The sequence below is a fragment of the Haliaeetus albicilla genome, chromosome 17, assembly GCF_947461875.1.
Source record: "Haliaeetus albicilla chromosome 17, bHalAlb1.1, whole genome shotgun sequence".
Classification (NCBI taxonomy): Eukaryota; Metazoa; Chordata; class Aves; order Accipitriformes; family Accipitridae; genus Haliaeetus; species Haliaeetus albicilla.
In genome coordinates this window covers 7,149,822-7,172,459 of record NC_091499.1, presented here as the reverse complement: position 1 = coordinate 7,172,459, position 22,638 = coordinate 7,149,822, and the positions used below count along the sequence as shown (strand labels likewise).

Genomic DNA, 22,638 nt, shown 5'->3' with positions numbered 1-22,638 from the left:
TTCTCACCACATGAGATAACCAGAGGATGTGGTAAATCAGGAGTTGTTCATGTTCTTTACTTAGGTTATTAAACATCTAAGTTGGTCCTGTATAGAAATGCAGCCCAGCCATCTTTTCTGTCTATTCTACAAGCTTCATGTTGTCTCCGTTACCACCACACTATGCATTTGCAGTGCCCTTAGTTCTTTCACTCATATCGGTTTTCACAAACACTCCACCTGTGTGCACTGCCCTAACAATAGCTATTTCTATAGAAACTTTGAGGAATTCTATCCTCATTTATTTCCATGATAGGTCTTTTTATTTTATGTTGTGTTTTTTTCCACGCTCTACTTAGAGCCCAAAACAACTGAAATTCTTCACCCCTCAATTTCAGGAAAGAAAAATCTCAAAATGTCACTTAGAAGATTCTTATCTATGAATCTAAATGTTTCCAAAAGCTATGAATGAATAAAAATTTGGGTTTAGAGCAGAAATTATTCTATAGCCATAACTGCAGGAACCTTGAACACATCTTTTATAAAGTGTACTTATATATACATACCAGTTCTGCTTTTCAGGCAAGTTAACAGTTGCAGTTACAAAATTTATTCATCAGCACATGACTGTAAAACTTACAACAGAAAATGATATCAACAATGCAAAAACAAATCCTGTGATGCAAGGCAGACAGTCTGTGCATCACCCCCACCATATTCTTACTGGAGTTTTCAGCTGTCTGCCATGGGGACCATGGTAGCCATTAACCCATGAATATTACATCCAGATCCAAACATAAACATTCCTACAATTCATAATAATCTTGATCCAGGAATCTGATTTGAAACTATCATTAGTTGGAAGCATCCTTATGATATTAAAATGCAGGCTGACAACTGAAAAATAAGACCACCCATTCTCTTCTCACATTAAACCATATGAAACACCCTTGGAACTATGAAATGTCCATTGGCTGTAAAATTAGAAGGAACCCAAAGCCCAACGCCCTCACTCACAAAGCAGACCCTGTGCACTGATTTAATCTCTGTGACTCCATCCCTCTGATTGCTTGGAGAATATCAGTCATGAAACCTCATGAGCAGACTCCTGGCAGGGTTGGTAGTCCTTGGTGGAGGAATATGTCAAATCAGTATTTTTGTTCATTGCAAGAGCAAATACCGTATTGAAGGAGAGGAAAGGAAATACATAAACTGTTGAATATAAAATATGATCTACTGTTCCATTGCCTGTTTAACCAGCTTGTCAAATATTCCATTAGTAATAACTTCTCTCATTTAAAGCACACTTAGTACTGGGGTAATTTCTACTTTTTTTTTACCCTTTTGCCATTGCCGGTACAGCATGCTGATCATTAAATCATTCATTTCTATTTGATTGATAGGAAAGATGAAATATCCACAGAGAAAACAGGTGGCAAAAAGCAGGAAGACATTCCTTCCATTTCTACAGGTAAAATCAAATCTGCTTGCTGTGCATCTGCCCATTAAATAGAATTGCTAAAACCAGTGATTCATAGATCTTAGAAAGCTGTAGTTTAATGAATGCAGTAGAAGCATGACAAGTTCAGTGAAGTACAATGAAAACGCATTAGCAAAATAATCTATAAGAAGCATTTTTTTATTTCTTTACAGCATGTCTGCTACTCAAATGTAGCATTCCAGGTTTGTTTTACAGTCTTTAAATGCATATGTTTTCCTAAGTTTCACTTGTAGAGAATAGAGCTAATTTTGCTTCAGTTATAAAACAACATTTAGGGTGTCAGTTGCTGCATTTTGTTAGCCAAAATAAGCAAGTAGATGAAAATAAAGAATGACTTTAGCCAGAAAGTCACAGTGATGCCAAGATGTTAATTTGAGCAGATTATTCCAATAAGACCTACATCAACACTGTTGTGTACTACAGTTCTTTAATGCTAGAAATTTATGCAGCGATAAAAATCTGTAAATCTGAGCATTTTGGTTCAAGGAGGAAACATCCTGCACACATATTTTTATGAGGGCCAAATATGACAGAATCTTATTGACAGCAACTTCCAGCATGGTAATTTTGCTTCTAGCTGGAAAACTCTGTCAAAGCCTCTTGTTACTTTAAATTGAGCCCTAAAGAAAGGTGGCTATCATAGAGACAAAGATCTCAAATGTCAAAATCAAGGTTAGACATTTGGTGATATATAAGGCAGTATGACAGGAAATTATCAAATCTTATTTAATTCACACAATTTCATTTATGCATAGTCAGTGCCATTTTTACCTTCAGTCACAGACATGCAATGCTACTGATCTTTTGACTTGGAAAAAAAGGCCGTCTATTGTATAAAAAGTAGCAGCTTTACCCATGCCATAAGTCATGACCACCTTTCACTGGCGCAGGCTTACGCTCAAACACACCCTCCATAAGGAAAGCTTCTCCAGTGAGCTGACACCTGTCCGACAGAGAAAGGGGAAGATTTTTGATGTGCAAACCTGTTCTTGCCTGATTTTACTTTAAACCCCTCCAGGCTCCCCTGGCACATCCTTCTCTCCATATGCACCAGTACCTAACGGCACACTGCTCAACGAAATTGTTAACGACACGAAGACTCCTGTGAAGGTGAGGGCAGCCTATTTTTCTATCCCACTTTTTCACTCACCTCTTCTTTTTGAGCTCAGCTAGCAGTAAAGAGGAGGAAGCCTTATAAACACTTCGTGCTTATAAACCATGAGTGCTCCCCTCTGTTACTGCTAGTAGGACCAAAGGGTTTTATTAGCATCTGTTTTGGACTGGAATAGTGCATGATGTTTCTTGCGTACGCGGTAGAAGGTATAAAAATACGGCAACCAGCTTTTAGGCAGAGTCTGTATCCTTTTAATGAGGGGCCCATTGCCTGTTTTGCGCCATTTTGTCACCTTGTTCTTCATTAAATAATGTAAAAATGCATACCTTCTGAGCTTTCCACAGTGCAGGGGATAGGACTGGACCTTCTTGCCTTTTTCTTCCCAGCCAGCCAGCTGTCAAAGCGGGGATCTCTGCTGACGTCTCCTCAGAGCAGCCACGCAGCATGGCACGGGGGGGCACCCCCTGCCTCCATGGGCCTACAGCACCTACCACAGGCCATGGGTTATGTCTGAGGGAGGGGTGGGGGCCATAGGAAGGGCTGTTATTTTCCCTGTCCTGGCTGCTGTGCCTGGGGGTGGCAGGGAGGCGGCCCTGGTCTCAGCAGAGCTGTGTGGCTTCAGGGAACCTTCCAGAACCTCCCTCTGGAGAGAGACCGAGGCCTCACCAGGGCCCAAGGCCTCACCAGGGCCCGAGGCCTCACCAGGGCCCGAGGCCACACCAGGGCCCGAGGCCTCACCAGGGCTCAAGGCCTCACCAGGGCGGACCCCTCTGTTGAAGGAGCCCCAGGTGGGAGCCGGCCCCTTGCCTTTCCCCTCTGCTTTGCTCTTTATCAGCTTCATTTATGCATATCAAAGGCAACTCTCAAGTCACAGTAATAGAACCCTGTTTGCAAAGGCAGAAGAATTAAGCCAACAGATGTGGCTAGGAACCCTTGCCTTTTGTAGGATATGGTTCAGAAAGCTATTCTGGGGACGAGCTTAAAAGGAAACCCTTCTACCTATTGAATACTGAAATGTGGAGAAAAAAAATCACTTCATTTTATTTGTCCCCTTTTTTGCCTCTCCTTTTCCAGGAGCTGGGAACAAACACAGTCCCAGAACTGCCTGTGGAGCAAATGGTAGAATTCAGTGTCACTCTCACTGATCAGGAGTACACAGCTGAACTTAATGATCCCAACTCCCCACAGTACCGACAGCTAGCTGCCAAATTTCAGCTACAGGTAAGGAGGCTGACTGAATGCCAAAATGTTGGCTTTGTACCTTGGCTGAGATTCATGCTATGAAACTACCTTCACCATGAAACAGAATTAGAATCTACTGCCCTCACTTGAAATAGATAATTCCTGTTGTCTCAAGACGTTCAGTTTCCCTTCATGTATAGTCAGCTTTTCCCCTTGTTTAGGCCATCTGTTCAGCCACCAACCTAAAAAGCCAACGTCTTTTGTAAGCAGCAGAGCCTCAGATAGCTAATGAACAGAGTAACTTTAGGAATATAATTCGGGCTTAATCAGGAATTCATGAACAGTACTTTGTCATAATTTAATTTCTACAATAAACCTAATGAGAAATGTAATATAAATGTTAAAGTAATTAGCTACTGTTGTCTGAACTATTCTTCAAAGGACTTCCAGACATTTTGTTGTGCATTACCATAGTTTCTGTAAGAACTGGAACATCTGTGATGTTTCCATATAATTAATAATATTAACTGAATGTTCAGCTATCAATTTAATAGATAGCGGTTAATGACTTGAGGTTCCCAAAAGGTTTTCTTAGTAAAATTAACTAAAGCTTCTCATCAGTTTCATGAGCATTCCTTAGTGCAAGCTATTTCACTATCCTGGTTCAGTTTCAGATATGCATAGAAAAATGGTGAAGGATGTGTTGGCAGAGCTGATAAAAAGTGGCTTCTCTGGAGAGTTCCAGTATTATCCTCAAACAGAACTGCCTGCAGACTTTGTTTACTACACGTACAATGACATAATTCAGCAATCTGACTTTTAAGTTATTTCATTAATTGGAGGGGGAGAAATGCAAAGTTTCTTAATTGTTAAATTATTTTCCATTGTCATCAAATTTTATCTGTCACTTTAAAGAGTCCAAAGCTGTTCTTGACATGCAATGTTGAATAGAAAATTATTTGTAGTATGGCACGATGAAATACGCCTGACATTCTTCCACACAGATAGGTCACGGCGAAGGCAGAGGGCAACCTTGATACAAGACAGTTTTACAAGTGTACACAAAGAGTGAGAGTGAGGAGGTTGGATTCAGAATTAAAACCTCATCCAGCTACATAAGCTCCTGTACAAATTCCAGAGAAGCTTTTGCGAAGGTTGAGGCCGTGGAGTTCCAAGCTCAGTTTCTAATTCATTCCAGGACAGGTCAAGAGGGAAGAGTTATGGCAGACATTACAGTGCAGATGTACAGAAGTACATCTGTATACCACAACATACATTTAAAATCACATGGAAACAGAATACAGATTCAGGTGCTTATGCTACTCAGTAAATGGAGATTCATTTGGGAAAAGTAGGAAACAGGAAGCTACATATGTGCATACAGTTAAAAGAAAACATCAACTTCATTATGATATAAAGAGAACCAAGAAGAGACTGAACAGAGCCCTTGCCAACAGTTAGCTGGCAGAACATGGCTAAAAGGGGATTCAGTTACCTAAACATGGATATCTTGTGCCATTTCAGGTGCCCCAGGTTATCGAATACATCTGCAAGGGCCTCTCAAATATGAGAGCACTGCACCCTTTTGAACCAGCAACTGAGCAGAAGATGACCTTAAGGCATCTAAAATTATAGTGCTTGCTTAAATTTGGGGAAATTAATTGCATCCTACTGATTTAGGCCCTTAATCTCTGTTACTTTAAGTGAGAATTAGTCACATGAATAACATTTAAAATCTTCCCACAGTCTAATTGGTATTTCCGCCCCACTTTTACTAAGTCAGACCAAACTCAAAATGAAGTATTTACCTCAACTCCTTTCCTACTGTCCTCTTGCGAGAGATGGGCAAGGGGAGTGTAGATGACAGGCCATTTTCTGCACTAGACGTTATCTTCTTTTCTGTTTGCTGCAATGAAAAAGATATCTAGGCTTATACAGTGTGGCTGATACCTGGTATTGTGGTAACATACTGATATTCTGCTACTTCTTCTTCACTTAACCTACATTAGAGAGGCAGAGAAAGCTGTGGGTCTGACCACCCATTCCCTACCAGTTCTGACAAACTCTCATGCATGAATGAATGAGTTTTAAATGTATGCTGGGTTTGTACAGAACCATATAGCTAAGGTAGAGGAAAGATTGCCACATTAGTTCACATCCTTTTTAAGTCACATGCTGAATTAAAAGGACCTCATTCCTCAAAAGGCTTTTTCACTTCTTTTCAAGTGCTCAATTCCCTCAACTCCACAGGCTTTGCTTGCAGATGAAAGGCTTAGACGATGGGTTGCCCCATACTTAACAGGACCGGGAAGTGAATCAGAAAGGAACTGTGGAACTGTGTGTTTAAAAACCCCTTTACTCTGACATAGTAGATGTACATAAAATATTTCATTTGACTGAGCTGCATAAATGTTGCTATAATTGAAAAAGACCAAAAGATCAATCATCTGGATCTCAAAACATTGTTAATTCTTGAGGTGCTGATAAAAACACTTATTATCCTAAAGCCTGAAAAATGTATACAGAATGCACCTTTTCTGCTCATTGTTTATTCTTCATATTGTCTCTTCTTTTCAAAACCATGTACAATTGTTTACATTAGAATTAAAAATATATGAAGTTATTCTATTTGTACAACACAGTTAAAACTGTTTAATTTATAAATGATTCGTCAAATAATCTAAATTCATCTGCATTTGTTTAATATTTCTAAAATATTAACAGTTTACAGTAAGGTAACTTGAATCACAAAATTATTAATGAACCAAAACTGCTGAAAATGAGAAAACCATTTGATTTGTGTTGTTTGACTTGCTCTATTATGAACTAGATAACCAATGACTTACATAATTACATTACTAAAAAAAGCTATATTTTGTACTTCATTTTGCCTATTAACAGGTAGTACAGGCATCATATACAAACCAAATATAGTGTTTAAGTTGAGCAATGATGATACCCCAAAGAGGGCAGTTGAGACTGTTCCCTAAAGCTCTTTCTTAAATATGAAAAATATTGTCTAGGTAGTCAACCTGTGCTTGCTTTTTAGTGGTAGAACTTACACTGAATTAATGATTTTATGGTTTTCTCCAGATGCAAAAAATATTTGAGAAACTTCCAGGATTCAAAGAAATCCACGTGTTAGGATTTAAGTAAGTAAGAAAATGGGACTCATTTTTCTATTGGCTACTAGGATTCTCCTCTTCCTTCTTTCCCTCCAACATGAAGAGACCTATATAATACTGGGGTGTGTATTGCTATAAACAGAAAATAGTTTTCTGGGAACAACACAGAGTCAATATGGAGAGAAGTGCAAACACATCCTCAGTAATATTTAATACATGTTGAAGAACATTCATATCGCAATGCAAGTTTAGACAAGAGCATACCTCTTCCCAGCTTTCCTCTCTGCAAAATTGCTGGGGAAAAGGAGAGAGAAGAGCAAAATAAATAGAGTGAAAAGTAGTTGCTTACCTTTTGATAATGAAAGTAAGAAAACAAAAAGCTGGTTACTGCAGAACAAGCAGAGAAAATCTCTAGTAGTATCTCATAGGTACAACTTGCAATAACTAACCTCTTTCAGTTGCAACTCCATGAGATCTGGGATCTCTTTCTGTTTAGTATCTTGGTCTTAGGAGCTGATATGAAAGTATATTCACCAGTGTGGAAGACCAGGATTGCTTCCCATCATCTAGTAATTTAGTTATCTCCTGAGAGTTACAGATCAGCAAAGACAGTGTTGCTGTCCATTCTCCCTTAGCCGTATTGCTACATATATTAGCAGCATTTCCCATGGGGCAATATGGAAGGACAACATTAGAGATATGCTAGAGAATTCATCAGGGAAAATAACAGGGCATTATTTACAGAAGGTCAACATAGGCCTGTCTTCCAGAGGTAATTAATAGCTCAAGTTACGCCTGTGATTAGGATCTGAGTAGGCACCATGTGTGGTAACAGTAATAGTTGCTACTACTGTCACAGGTGTTCATTGCCACCATAAAGATATAGATTAACAATGACAGTGTTCAAATTGCACCATTTGTAGTGGGAAATAGGAAAGCAGATGCTTCAAACTATCAAATAAAAGTAAAATTCCTGTTTCCCCACTCAAAACATGGATATTCCCATTGTTTGGAAGACAAAAAGTGAAATGATGGAGAGTAGGCTGTCATTTTCATACAGACATAAAAATTATAGACCACGCATAGAAGATAAGATAGATTGTCAAAAGATGTTTCTGATGTACTACTGATTGATTTACCGGTATACATGTATCTTTGTTTTTCTTTCTTTTGCAATCCTTTATCCCACCCTTTCTTCTGTGATGAAATGAAGACAGAAGAAGGAGAAAGATGGGTAATTTGTCTGTAATTCATTATGAAGATTAATCATTTTGTAGACTATTAAATGTACATAGATACATCAATAAATATTCTTTATCTTGATGTGACAAAGTGAATTGATTTGTGTTCTGCCCAAGTATAAAATCTGTGATGTAAAGCAGAAAGGACAGCTTTTACCTTAATCTGAAAGGTTCACGTAATCAAATTTTGTCAGGTTCTCTCTAAAGGAAAGAAAATTGTTTGACCTAAGAAAATTCACATTCAGATGACAAAAGATCTTCATCAGTCATAAATTGAAAGTGGGAAAAAAAATAGGGAAACTTCATATTTAAATTTTCATTTTTGATCTGCTGTTTCCTAGCTGTATTCCCATATACACATTATCTTCAATAAGTATGTAGAATTTTATTTGTTATCTCCATTATCAGGCCAGATAGAATGGCAAAGAGACCAGTTAACTAGCTTGATAAAATGCAGGGAGCTTTTGACTGGCAATACAAACAGCTACAGAGACTGTTGTTGCATAAAAGTGCTGCTGGGAATAATTTGTCTAGCAGTTCCCAGAATTTCTCTTTTACTTGTAGTTTAAAAGAAAGAATTGTCTAATGCTTTTCCCAAATTCTTGCAATGTCATATAAATATAAATACATAGCACATACTAGATAAAGTGAAATTCCTCTCTCTTCAGTTACTGGATATTACAAAAAGCAACATAGTGGAGTACAAATGTTTTACAATGTACTCATTATTTTTCATTTTCATTAGGTGAATTTAGCATTTATGAATAGTGATGTATAAATAATGGTGAAAATTTGAGACTTCTGTTAAACAAGTACATCTAGGGAGAAGCTATACCCATTCATTTGAACTTGGAAAAGCTAACTCCCATTGCGAAAAGTTATTTGCTTGCCACATTAGCTAACTTTCATGCTGTTCTTCAAAAAAAGTAAAAAATTGCCCCAGATGTGATAGGATTTTTTCTTATCTGTAGTTTTATGAACTGTCTAATCCCTTTTCATAGGTTCCTGCATAATTAAGAGGTGATTATGGCTTCTAGTAATCCCAGCATGCATTTATGACTGTTTGAACTAATAGTCAATGGCTTCAAACTATATTACCAGTTCTACAGGTCTCTGAGTAGTCAGATTAAACTGGATTATGTTAGAACATTTTTATAATTTTCTTCAATATTGGAACTTTTATTAAAAATTATGCATAGAAAAAAAGGGTTAGGTATAGCAAAAGTAATTTTAAGATGACAGTCTCATTAGAAAGAAGTATATTTGCATTATTTTTACAGAAGATAATATGTTATAGTTGCATATATTTTTGTTTGTTTGTTTGTAAAATCGGTTCTCAGCCAGCAACTGATTTTGCTGCACTGGGCATTTTTGCATCTTCCCCTTGCAGATCAAGCAGCACTATAGCACGTTATGTGGTAAACTTTGAGAGAGATGGCTCAGAAACCAAAAGCACAGTGGATGACATCTCAACTATTGGATCTAATAAGGTTGAAAATGAAAAAATTCCACTTTCTCCAAAGGAAGAGAGGGAGATATCAGCAACTAAACTGACAGTAACAGACCTTCAGCAACTGGTTGCCATAGCACTCCACGAAGACCAGTCCCTGCCAATGGACCTTGGAACACTTCAGTTTACTGATGGTCAGTAGGCGAGCTGATGCCTAGCACAAGTCTGAACCTTGCCCTTTCAAACCGATGCAAGTTCAGTAAGGTCTCCTTTGCTTCTCTAACAGATTGTTTGCATTTGATGTATCCCATTCTCCTAAGTGTTGCATAGCATCCAATGGATACACAGATCTAAGTTAAATTTTAGAGCAAAATGTGCGTTTATAATATTTTGCACACTAAGACAGATAAGAGGAGAAAAAAAAAAAAGAATATTCACGATATCATTTTAATTTCCCAGTATGGACAGTCTCCTTTCTTTAATAAGACAAAAAAGTGAAGGCTTTCTCTAATACAAATTTAGCTTTCTGAAAGCTAAGTCTTAATTGTAAGCAAGCTATCTAACCTCCCAGTGAAGTCAGAGAGACAGACACCTTAAAGAGCATTTGATCCTAAGCTAAAATCCATGGTGTGAAACACACTGTAAAGGTGTGTTTTGCTCTCTGAAACACAGAAGGAGTGTAGATGGCAAGCTGGGTGTGAAGACCTCCAGCAGAGGGTTGAAAGGCTGCATCCTTTTAGTAATCCAGATGATAAATATCGCCTTCTAGTCCATCAATGATTTTTTCAAAGCAAGCATAGCCCTAGTTTTGGGGAGGTGGGTTAAAAATGGGCAAAATAATTTAAAATGTTTTTTCATATGTATATTTACCAAAACAATCTTAAAACACACACCAACTTTTAGCTACAGTGTTTCATTTACAAACAAACAGCACCATTTTCTAGCAAAAAAAAAAAATTAACTAACACTTTCTGTAAGAATAAAATGTCATATTTTAATGTAGATTGAAAGTCCAAGAAAAAATTTCATGGTTATAGAACACTTTAATAATAGCTATTTTAATTTACTTTTTCCCACTAGTTATTTTTAATAACCAGTTTTAGAAAAACAGCTTACATGCAAGTATGTCTAAAGAGGTCCTCTGAGGGGGTGAAGGGAGCAACTGGGCACTAAAGCCAAAACACTGAGAGTGACAATGGTGTGGACTCTGGGTAAAACTGGAAAGAATTTAGGCTTAATGAACAACACAATATAATGAGTCATCATAGCCCATGTGGATTTGAGTGATTCACAGTTCAGCTGGTTTTAAGCATTCATCCATGGTTCAGCTCTCTGCAGACCTATCCCATTTATACTAAATAAAGAGTACAGAGAATACTGCATCTAAAATTCCTGGTTTCCTTATAATTGCCAGTTTAAATGGAAATTTATGCCTCTTTCTTCTTAACATGGATTTTTAAAAGTTGGGTTTTTTTGATGGAGAATAGTTTTAATACTGTTTTTTACTAAGTTTATGTGTCTTGACCAGTTTTCAGTATGCCACTGCTTAAATATTGTGCTCACTCTCTCTAATTTTTATTTTTTTTTCCACCCCCTAGAATCTGTTATACCACCTAGTGATTTAGATAATGATATCCAGGCCATGGTCACTATTCCTCTGGCAGGCCCTGATTTGGTAAGTTAATAATGGTTATTATATTTATCTATTTCTCCATGAGAAATGAAATTGAACAGTATTAAGATGTACATAAATACACAGAAAAGGGCTCTTTTATGCTATGCCACAAATACGTATCTGTCTTTTATAAATGCTGTAAGGATGAATGTGGTGTTCTTATACTGCAACAGAGATACTGTTTAGAGCATTTACGGGTGAATATTACTGCTTGATCACATTTTCCAGTTTTAATTACAAAATAAACAATGTCTTACCAGTTCAGTAGTACATCTTAATGACAGGAGAGCAATTGACAGGGATAGTGAAAGTCATCTTTTGACCATTTTTAAAATTACAGGCAATGTGATTAGGATCCCATGCACATGCCAAACATTTTATACATCCCATGACTTCATGCTGAGTTAGCTGTTTGCAAGCACCTGTGACTAAAGATTATTGGCTTTTTTAGCAATGAAAAGTTAAACATAATAATGAAAGCTGCTTTTTAAAAACTTTTTCAGGACTCCATGAGTGTGGAACTCCCACTAGGTTACCCCAGCCCAGCAACAGTGGACCGAACAGGAGACATCTTGGTCGATGAATTTACAACTGGAATCCCTGTCCTAAGTGGAGACATTGATGCCTCTGAAGACTTTAATAATTTTGTTTCATCTGAACCTGTGTTCCCTACCAAACCCTCCAGAGAACCATTTCAGGACAAATCTCCTCCAGACACAGAAGATATCACTACTGGCCACCAAAGTTTCACAGTGCCTTTTGATGCTCTGGGTAGCACTAGCAGTCCTCCAAAACCAGAGGATTCCTATTTGCCTCCTCCAGCAGATGATTCTGCTAGCAATGACTTAATCACCGATGGCTATGAGTCTCCAATGGAGCAGGCTACCACACTGGCAGTTTATACCACAGGTAGCTTTACTCCACTTAATTTCCTCCAAGCTGGAGATGAGCATAGTGAAGCTGAGGAGAAGAAAGAACTGACTGATATAACAGAACCACCTTTCAAGGAAGCTGATCAAGATAGCCTGTCTGGACAAGGTAAGACACAAAAGATTTTTTCCATAAGAGACAGTAGGAAAAATCCAGTTGTTACGACACATAGAGTCATGTATAAGTACAGTAAGCATTCCTTTCAGTTGTGACAGAATTTTTTCTGGACCATCAAAGGTAAAAAATTTACATTTCTGATGCCCACTTCAGGAAAATCCTAATGTACCTGACTTCAAGTTTGTCAAAGAAAAAAAAAACACACCACAACCCAACAACAAATGCCTGAGGATAAGGCACTCTTTGTACAGGATATTATGGTAAAAATTCAAAAGGGCAGAGCAAAAAGACATGTCAGGGAAAAGAAAAGAAGGAATTCCCAGGCTAACGCAAAAAAATTTTTGTATTTAAAACATAGAAGGTAAATTACTTTGGGTTCTACAAACAGATATGGATGATAGCAGCAAGAGTATCAGGAAATAATTTATTCCAAGCAAAGAGTACCATGGCTCAGAAAAGTTTACATATCTACAGGTCTGATGAATGTGAAAAACTTTTAAAAATTTCTGTTTTCCATGTTTGTTTATTCAGTTTTATCCATACAGTAAGGTTTTTTAGAGGCACCTAGATATATGAGAAAAAACACATAATATATCAAAAAAGTGTACACATACATATGTCTGGGTGGAGGAAATGTCCGTATAATTTAGCTTTTAAAATGAAAAATACATTGTAGACATGTTCCCCACAGTTACCAGAAAAGTGTTGACCCTGCAGCTGGAAAAAGTTCAAACAAAGATAGTAGGGTCAGCTTTAGGGCACCAGCAAACTGGGCTTTTCCCTAGAACAGCAAAATGTCAGTAAGGCTGCTGCCTCCATCACCTCTGTCAGTGGTTTGGAAAGCCATGCTTGAAACTGCGGAGAACCATGGTGTGCGGGTAACTGGATTGTGTGGGACAGCAGGCTCCACTGGCAAAGCAGCAAGAGCCATGGTTCCTGCTGTTGCCCTCCATCTGTCCCAGCTCTTTTCTGCTCCCTCTCCTGCTCCCTGACCTGGCCTCACCATCTTAGCGTTAGGTCAGTAAACTTTAATTTTACTTACACTTCTTAGAAGCCTGTGCTAACTGTGTAAGATGCAAGAGGTCGCTACAAACACATGAGAGGAACTAGTTCTTGGATGAATATTCAGGTGTGCTTTGTCTCCAATTTTTGACTGACCCTCTCAACAGAAAAGCAGAGGGCAGATAAGAACTTCACAGGAATTAGCAGGATTCTCTGAAGTCCCCACATAGTGTCTAAGCAATAATAAAAAATCTGTGGAGAAAAACAAACAAAAAAAAACAAATTCAGGGCAAAATTCCCACAATATACATTAGCTTGCATAACCATGCTCAGTGTTTCTGGATCCCCAAGAATGTCATCCTCAAAGCTTGTAAGTTTGCTCCCTGTTTCAGGAAAGTTCCCTGCTCCCATAGGAGGCTCTACTCTGTCCCTGTTCCACCAGCTACATCCTTGCTCAGTCCTTGGGCTTTCATGTCCCAACCTGCACTCCAGAAGCATCTTGGAGTGAGCATAATGAACCCTCCTCCCCCTTTCAAGATGTTCTTCCTGACCCAGCATGCCCAGAAACAACATCCCTGCTTCCCAGCCACATCCTGTAAGGCCAACAGGCAATGTTTGCATAGCTGATCGGAAACACCCCACTGCATGGTGATAACATCCTTCACAATGGGCCCACACAGCAGAAATATAAGAGTGGGCAATGCCCATGTAGTGTACTGTCTATAGTATTGTTCTTTCTGGATCCAGTAAATAACAAGATCAGAATTTTAAAGAATGTAAAAGCTGCCATTTGGGATCATGCAGTGATCAGCCCTCGACAGGGAAAAGCACAGCATATTCCATGGTCATATTGTTGCACCTGGTAGTTTCTGTACTGAAATAAAAACTTCCCATTCTATAGTCTTGCCTTTATACACAGAGTTCTGAAGTGAGAGAGGCAAATACTTTATGATTAGCAGAGTGACTTAAAGATTAGAAAAGCACTTCTTGTATGAATCAATTGTCAAATGTTCCTGAAAATAAAGTTTATGATGAAAAGCGTTAAACACAACTATTTTCAAATGCATGCTGAGAAGTCTTGTAGCGCTACTGATAAAAGCACAGCATACCTTCAAATAACAGTACAGCATACCTTTAAATAACATTCATTATAACTGTGGAAAAGTGTTATATTTGGGGGGGGGGGGGGGAAGTCATATGCATTTTTCATTCTATTCACTCATTGGGTTAGGGATTTAATGTCATAAAAAAACACATAAAGCCACATATCTATTTTGCAATTCGCTAAACAGCTGAAAAACCTTGTAGCCTAACATCTCCAAATGACTGAAGAGAAGAAGCAGAGCGCATTTGATTCACCAAAAATGCAGAGCGACTTATGCTGAAGATACTAGTTCCATTCTTTTTCTTCAGATCTAAAACTGTAAAGAATTTGTTTATTGCAATTTATTACAGTTACTGCCTGACTGTTTTTTCAATGGATGTGAGGAAGGATACAGGAGATGGACTTCTCTCTGGCCCCAAGGTTCAAGCTTGCTTGATCATTCCCCAGTAACAGTGTAGGACCACAGTTCATTTGACTCTTGCACAGGCTCTGATACCTTGGTTCAAAAGGGGGATTTGGTTCTGTGTTTCTAAATGATCCTCAGAGACACTTCATTGCATAGTTTAATGAATTTCAATGTCATCAGGCAAATACAGGACCAAAGGAAATTTTAGGAAGGATAATACAAATGGAAAGTTCACCACTTACTTACTAACACAGATTTCCTCAACAAATTTTTCTCATATAATTTGAAATTCAGTTAAAAAATACATAAACGATTTTCTTCTTCCTAAAGCCATTATTGCCTGTGCCCACAAAGCATGGAATTGTTCTTTTAAAGAGATGTGGATCTTCTGTAAGTGCAGGTTTGATCCTGAAAGCACCTGGTATTGACCCTTTAAACACTACTTCAAGAATTTATTTGTTGTATATTTGCTTTGGAACCTGTCAATCTGCAAAACAGAACAAACTGTCTAGAGCTGTAAAAAAAAAGCTTCCCCGAAATAAGGCCCACTGTCTTGTTCCTCCTTGTTGAACACAAGTTATGTCTAAAACAAGCACTAGAATGTAAGAATTCCATCATTATCTCTGCAGCTGAGTAGCAGGAGAAAAATAATTGTTCCCTGTCTCAAAAGAAGGGCTGTCATGTTAGTAATGACACAAAGCTGTAGTTATTCTATTTGCTTAAAACCTTATAGTACACAAAATATATCGCATGCTTAATAGAAGAGACATGTTGAAAATCTATCTTCTGAGTTCTTAAAAGAGTAATTAGTGTATATGCTTTAAAACTTTTTCTCTTTTTATAGCTTTTTTCAATTCTGGCAGTCCTGTGTACAGCATTCCCTCTATTCTTTTATTTCCCTAGGTGTTGCATTTTTAATAGGAACTGGTAGAATTTGATCTGGAAATTCAGGACTTAACAACATTTATGACAGAAGTTTTATTCAAGTCAACAATAACTATGATATTAATTTTAATATGGCAAGCAGAATTCCTCACTAGCAGGTACAGAATTTTTCACACTTTGTGCCTGGCTGCATCTCATAGCTGCATTTCTTAGTACTCTTTAAAAAACCCCAAACTTTTAACTGTTGCTGGTGTGAAAGAGCAGGAACTACTCAGACGCTGTTGTATGAGGTTGGACAGAGGGTTAGGGTCTAAACAGTTGCCTGCAATTCTACTACATTAATTTCCAGCCATTTCCCCACCCTACGGTCCAGAAGATGGAGCAAGTTTTCTTCATCACATGTTTAAAACTTTAAATTCACTCTTCTTTACCATGAAAGGAAGAGGTGGCTACCAGAAATAACATAGTCTGAGATTCTTTTAGGTATCCCCATCAGCTATATGTTTCGCAGATGGACTTTATTGCATTGGTTATCACATGTGTGCAACTACAGGCTGAACATTATTACAGACTCCTGATTATTGAATGTCTACAACCTATGCCAACTACTTTAATTGTGCTTACCTGAGGTCACTGAGAAAAGCAATAAAAAAAAATTCTTTCACAGCTCTCAAAAAGATAATCAGACTCAGCCTCACACACACAAATATAAAGGTCTGCATACAACATCTAGGGAAAGAAGAGTAAAAAACAGGTAAGGGACGAGGAGTTGAACTAACAAGAGGTGTCCTTTTAAGCCATACAGGATGGGATTTGTCAGGCTTGGGCAGCCAAGGGGGAGGAACGAGCCAGGAGCAGAAGTGATGCTTCTTTCAGCTGGTACTGTGCTCATTCTGGAGTGGTGATGCTGTCCATGGGCAGTAATGAGCAGGCTAGTGAGGATTAGACACTTGCTGGCCAAATGGCAGTTACTCCAGTCCTTGAAGTAGCCCAGAACTACTAGGAAGATGCTAAGCTGTCTTTAAAGTAAGCCTAACCTTTTAATTTCAAATTCTGGTTTGAGATTTCCCAATAGAATTAGAAAAACCCTGGTACAAATTTCCAGACCTCTTACTGAAAAGTTCTGAAATGCCTGGTTCAGATGTCGTGGTTTAAACATTTGACTACTCCAAAATGTTATTTTTTGCTGTAGCACCTTCAAAATCTAGGCTGTTTCCATTTACAACCAGTGCAAAACTGCTTTTTTCTGCTCTCTGAGATGATACCTGTTCACTGTTCTCTAGCATTCCTCTTTCTTCCTCATATTTTTTCCCCCCTCTGATGAGTTAACTCATCAATATCTCTTCTGTATGGTTAAATTTCTTCTCCCTTTCTTTGCAGTCTTCCTGTGACTCTACCTAAAATAGTATGACCATTCAGAAAGGAAGAGACTTGTGTAACATATTAGACAGATTGTTATTTCAAAAACCAAGAAAATTTCAGCAGTAAAACAAATGCAAATAAATATATTAACAGATAACAGAGTCCCTGAAGTCTGCAACAACAATAATGATATACTTTTACTTCCTAAACAGTAAGAAGAATTTTAATTCGTATTTGTATTAATTGTAGCTACTAATAAATCATACAATCCAGGTAAATGGTTATCCCAAAATCCTGACCATCATGGAGAAAGCATTATTTCTGGAGAAGTTATTCCAGAAGCATAGGACAAAATAAAGCTAGCAGTAAAATACTTCAGCTATTCTGTTGTACCACACCTCAGTCTGACCAGCCTGGATCACCCTCAAGCTCTCAAGAAAGATTCTGAGAGAAGAAGACTCTGCAGGGTGTATCAGAGAGGTTTTTTCTGTGAGAAAAATAACACTGATGAGGAGTAGATGGTGGTCACATCTCTGTATGTGTAACTGATAAAAGCTTCATTAATTTCCATAATTGCTCTCATGTTCACACAGTCTTATTGTGAGTGGTCCTCTTTAACATATTCCTCCTGCCCAACAGTTAATTTGATTGTGTGCTCCTGACTCACTATTTCTAAGCAATTTCTAGAAAACCTCAGTTTTCTGGATGTTTGGGGATTCTTTCTGCCTCTGGTTCATCCCCAGCTGCCTAAGCACCATCTGTGCTTAGCATAGATTTTCTCTTTGGCATAACCAGCCTTGTCATGGAAGAGAAAACCCCATTAATTCTCGCAAGAACCACTCCGGATGTTCCCAGGACTGGAATTCACTGATTCTTTGTGCCAGGAACGCTCACCAGTTTTTTCACATCGGTGGTTATACAGGGTAAGAACTCTCTGTTTCTTTACATGTTTTTCTGTTCTTCTTATGTTTTCTTTGACCATAAACTGACAGGATTTTCTCAATGTTCTCCCCCATCAGCTTCTCTCTGTGCATTTTCACTTGTCGCTTGCCAGTTCAGATGTGCATAGAATGCTTTTCATGGAGGTGCTGCTTCAGTCTGATGCTTGAAGTGAACAGGTAGGTCTAGCTATGTCATTTTCTCAAGCATTATATATGATATTGATTAGCCTAAAAGTTATCTGTGAATTGAAGATGAGGCTGAATGCAAAAGTTTCAGCAGCCCCATATTAGGATATGTCAGATTTAAGAAAAAGTTCATAGTGTGTTCACTGTTGTGATAAAGTTAAAATTGCATACTCGGAGTACTACAGGTATCTTGAAGAGTCATAAATGTATTATAGTAAGTGATTAGTATATGGCCAAAAATTAATGAAAGCCTGCTGCTCAGCCATCTCTGTGCTGGGAACAGCAGGAGCAACCTGAATAGAACAAAACCTGCATCATGTCTTCAAAACGTACTTAACAAAGCTAAAATGAAATGACCAATCCAAGCAAAAAGGTACGAGAGAAACAGAGTACTATCTATTTTCCCCATTTAACACATCACTTTTTAAAAATTATTAAGCTATCCAATCACTTCAGTTCAGTTTTACTTTAAGGTTAAGCTTTGCTTCCTTCAAATATGATTTCTTATTCATGCCCCCCCAAATAGGCAATATAAATGCATGCTAACCAAAATAAGTGAAACTTTACTTTATATGCAATTGGTAATTCAAATGACTCATTGAAATTACTGTGTGAAGTACAGAAAACAATTTATATTTCTGCTAAGAAAATTTGCTTATCCAAAGGCAAATCTTCTGAGCCACTTGTACAGTGGAAAAATGTAACACTTCATTTTCCACCTATATAGATAGCAGGACGATATACCTCCGTGCTCTGCCATTTGTTTACTCATACTTTTTATTCTTAAGTCTCTTCCACGGACACAGGCACACAATGCTCTCCCGTTGTTTCCACATGTGGACACCTGGACCAGATGCTCATATGCTACACACACACTTGGGGTTTCTCTGTCACACAGTCATCACTGTATATTGGTAGTCAACTCCATCGCTCTTGCAGCTAATTCTCATGTAACTCACATGCGCCCTTTTAGACTCTTAAAGCTAACCATCCTTCAGTACCTCTGTTTCCTAAATGCTGTCACTTCTATAATTAGCATTCCCCTGACGGTTGTCCCCTTCCATGTTCAATGCTTTTTCACTCCAAACTAATCATCTCCCTCCCTCCAAATTCACCATAATACTGCTGACTTTAAAATCACTCCACTAGTAAAAGCTTAAGCTTTTCATTGGTTGCAGGCAGCCCTCTGCTATGAGTAAGGCATAACATATGTAATACAGGCCTTCATACATTTCAGTCTCAGATCCCATCTTGTGTTAAAACAAAACCTTTTCTGCCTGCATGCAGAGACAAGATCTAAAGCTGAAAAATGGGAAAGTTCTCTTGCCTGCTGCCTAGAAAGACAGGAGCAGCCACAAAGGCTATAGAGTCTCAGAGGAGGGGAGGGAAGGAGTACTTGCCACATGGTAACCCTGAAAACCTGACCAGCCTCCAACCCACCCATAATTCATCTTTGTTACTGTGCATGAAGGAGCTCTCCCTCCAGGGGGGACATGTAGCTGTTGCTGCATGTGGTCTAATTGCACTTTGTTCCAGAAAATGAATTTTCTGTAGAACTAAAGGGCTAAAAACTTCTTTGAGGAAGTTTACAGTCTTCAGACACAATCACAGTATTTCCAATCCTCTAATAAAAACAGAATATAAAAAGGCAGAAACAAGTTCAGAATTTGAAGAGCCAGTATCACAAATAACTTTAATAAATTAATGCCCTGAATAAAATAATTTAAAAACCTGTGACCAATGAAGTAGTAAATTAAGAAAAATATTTTAAAACAAATAATAGAGACTTTTGGGCTGGGGGTGTAAGATTACCCTTTGCCAGGTCATAAACGGATGAAACTAATGAAGTTTACATGTCATGTAGTCCAGCTGGAACAAATATCAGGTAAAGTGGCACTGCTGAGACTAACATGCCCTAAATAATGCATTTCCCTCACTCATTAAAAATCCTTGGTCTTGCTAGAAATGCTGGCTTCAAGAAATAATGTGTTATGATCAAATGGCACTAAAATTTTGATTTTCTAAAATTATTACAGTCCTCTCTTTGGGGCATTCACTGTCCTTCCAGCATAAGAAAGTCCATCTGAGCTGAGCCTGGAATTTTTAATAGTCAGTTCCTTGTTGGGAGATAACTCATGCCACCTGCATTAGACTAGGCAAGTTGTAACTTGGGTGCTCTGAATCACATCTCTGAATGGAGTTTTATATCTCTATCTACAGAGAGGGCTTGGCCTTCCAACTTTGATTCTCTTGGCCATACCTGAGATGCCTCACATAGGTGGCATTGATGTTAGTATCAACTTACTTAAGCTGCTTGTTCTTCAGTTTGAAAGATGCCATAATATTTAAAACTAACAAACAAAAATACATAAAAATCTTAAATGGAGGCAAATTTGCAATAATGTTTATACTAAATTTAATGGGGTTTGTGTTTGTGAAAGTCTAGAATGTGCAGAACTCCTGCCAGGATAGATCTCATATATTTGCACATTGCAATTTAAAAAAAAAAAGGAAGGAAAAAAAAGGGGGGGGGGTGTCAGACTCCTGGTTGAAGTTAACATGCATTTTTTCATTAAGTTCATAACATTGTTTTCTCAATGTAACTTTATAGAAAGACATATAGAAGAAAGGACTAAACACAGTTTCAAGCAATGATACCCAGGTGTAAATTAAAAGGAGGCAGAAGTTTTATTCTGTAGAATGGCAAGATCATCATGTGCATCAGTACGAACAGGATTAAACCAAGCCTGTATGTGAAACAATTAATTTCTTGTTCATTTTATTGCATTTACATGTTTACATTTCTTCTTCATTCTTCCCCAGTTGGTGGATTTTTTTTTTTTTAATTAAAGTAGTGTAGAATACACTACTTGTAGAATAGTGGTGCCAATAACAGATAACTGAGTTTACAGTCAACATTTTATATATGGCCAAACATTCCTTTAATAACCATCTTTATTGCCATGCAATTTGGAATGATGGGCTTTCAAGCAGAGTGGGAGGAGGGTATTGTTGGCATAGCAAAACCTGCCACTGGTTGACTGAGAAAACAAGAAGTATTATTCACGAATGGCATCTTCGTACCCAAGGATTTCAGTTCCTAAGCTCTACCTTTCAATAAAGCTTGCCATTGTTTTGATTTATTTTGCTAGAGATCAGAAGGAATGAATTTGGAAAAATACTGCAACAGTAATACGTTTCAGTCCTTTCCCCTAAATGTATATGTAGCCTAGAGCAGTGGCTGAAGACCTGGCTAAATTTGTCTTAGATCATTAAGATAAGGCCAAAGTTGCATTCTCATCCCTATATCTTAAATCTCTTAAATATGTCTTAAATATCTTATTCCCCATTTCAGAATTAGGCACTAACTGACAGTCTAAAGTGAAACAATAAAAATCAAAATTATGCTGAACAGTTCTTGAGGAACCTCACAATATGCCTATGCCTACATGATACTGCAAAGCTCTAATAAAGAAAAAAAGTAGAGTGGCTTGAGGAGAATGCAAGCCTGAAAGCATCAGGACACACAACTTCACTGGCAATATATGGCAGGGCAGAAGAGAATACACACAGCGTCAGCTGCAGTTACAAAAAAAAAATTTTTTTTTCTTCTTGCAATCCAGTTTTCACCCCTCTTATTGACAAGTGCTTTTTAAACTATTCTAAGAAGGTTAGTATTAGTTATACTTGGATTTTCTTTCATGTGGAGGGAGGAGGGTAGATTGTGGACAGCTAACTAGTTATTTTTCTCTTGTTTTAATTTTCCATTATATCTGTAAGTTCTATGAGCAGTTACTTTCTTTTTGTTACAGTAACAAATAAAGTTTCATGTTTCTATTATCACCACCACTCAACAATAGTTAAAAAAGTTAAATGAAATCCATGTACCTTAATCCAAATGTTTTATGTGAGAACAATCCCAAATATTTATTTATATGTAATTTTTTGAGAAACTAGCCTGTGTCTTAAGACTTCTGCTTCCCAATGTTATATGAAGGTCTCTTAGGGAATATCAAAGCAAACATACAGCTAAAGGCTGTATTGTGTAGTTATTGCTGGGTTTAACACTTAAACTGCCTGCTCCCTGACAACAGTGCTCTGGCTATTATGAGCCGCTTAGATTCAGAATCCAGTCATGGTGGATGGATTTAACAAGCCAAGTCAGCGCTAAGGCATCTGGCCCAAAGTCATTATCAATATCACTAAAATTGAAATGTATTCTTACAATGCAACATAGTGTAAAACCAGCAGGATCTTGCCAGTTAAATATCTCCTTCCATCTCTCTCTCAGAGAGTCACTTGTTCCATTTCAAAACTATGAGAAAAATCAGAATACCTACATCCAGGGACAACCATTTAGGAGAATAAAATACTCCTCATTCTGTGACTTTTATTCCATTAATTCCATGGTTTTCACATACAAGTGACTATATAGTA

General features: G+C 37.8%; 1 protein-coding gene across 2 annotated transcripts in view; it reads left to right on the top strand.

The window, feature by feature from the left end:
• IMPG1 (interphotoreceptor matrix proteoglycan 1) overlaps positions 1-22,638 on the top strand; it is a 64,192-nt gene that overhangs the window by 19,570 nt on the left and 21,984 nt on the right. For both annotated transcript variants that reach the window (XM_069804706.1, XM_069804705.1), the window contains exons 5-12: positions 1,383-1,450; positions 2,499-2,590; positions 3,669-3,815; positions 6,870-6,928; positions 8,115-8,135; positions 9,533-9,786; positions 11,191-11,268; positions 11,769-12,305. In XM_069804706.1, coding sequence (XP_069660807.1) covers positions 1,383-1,450; positions 2,499-2,590; positions 3,669-3,815; positions 6,870-6,928; positions 8,115-8,135; positions 9,533-9,786; positions 11,191-11,268; positions 11,769-12,305 — 1,256 coding nt within the window. The remainder of the gene's footprint in view (positions 1-1,382; positions 1,451-2,498; positions 2,591-3,668; positions 3,816-6,869; positions 6,929-8,114; positions 8,136-9,532; positions 9,787-11,190; positions 11,269-11,768; positions 12,306-22,638) is intronic.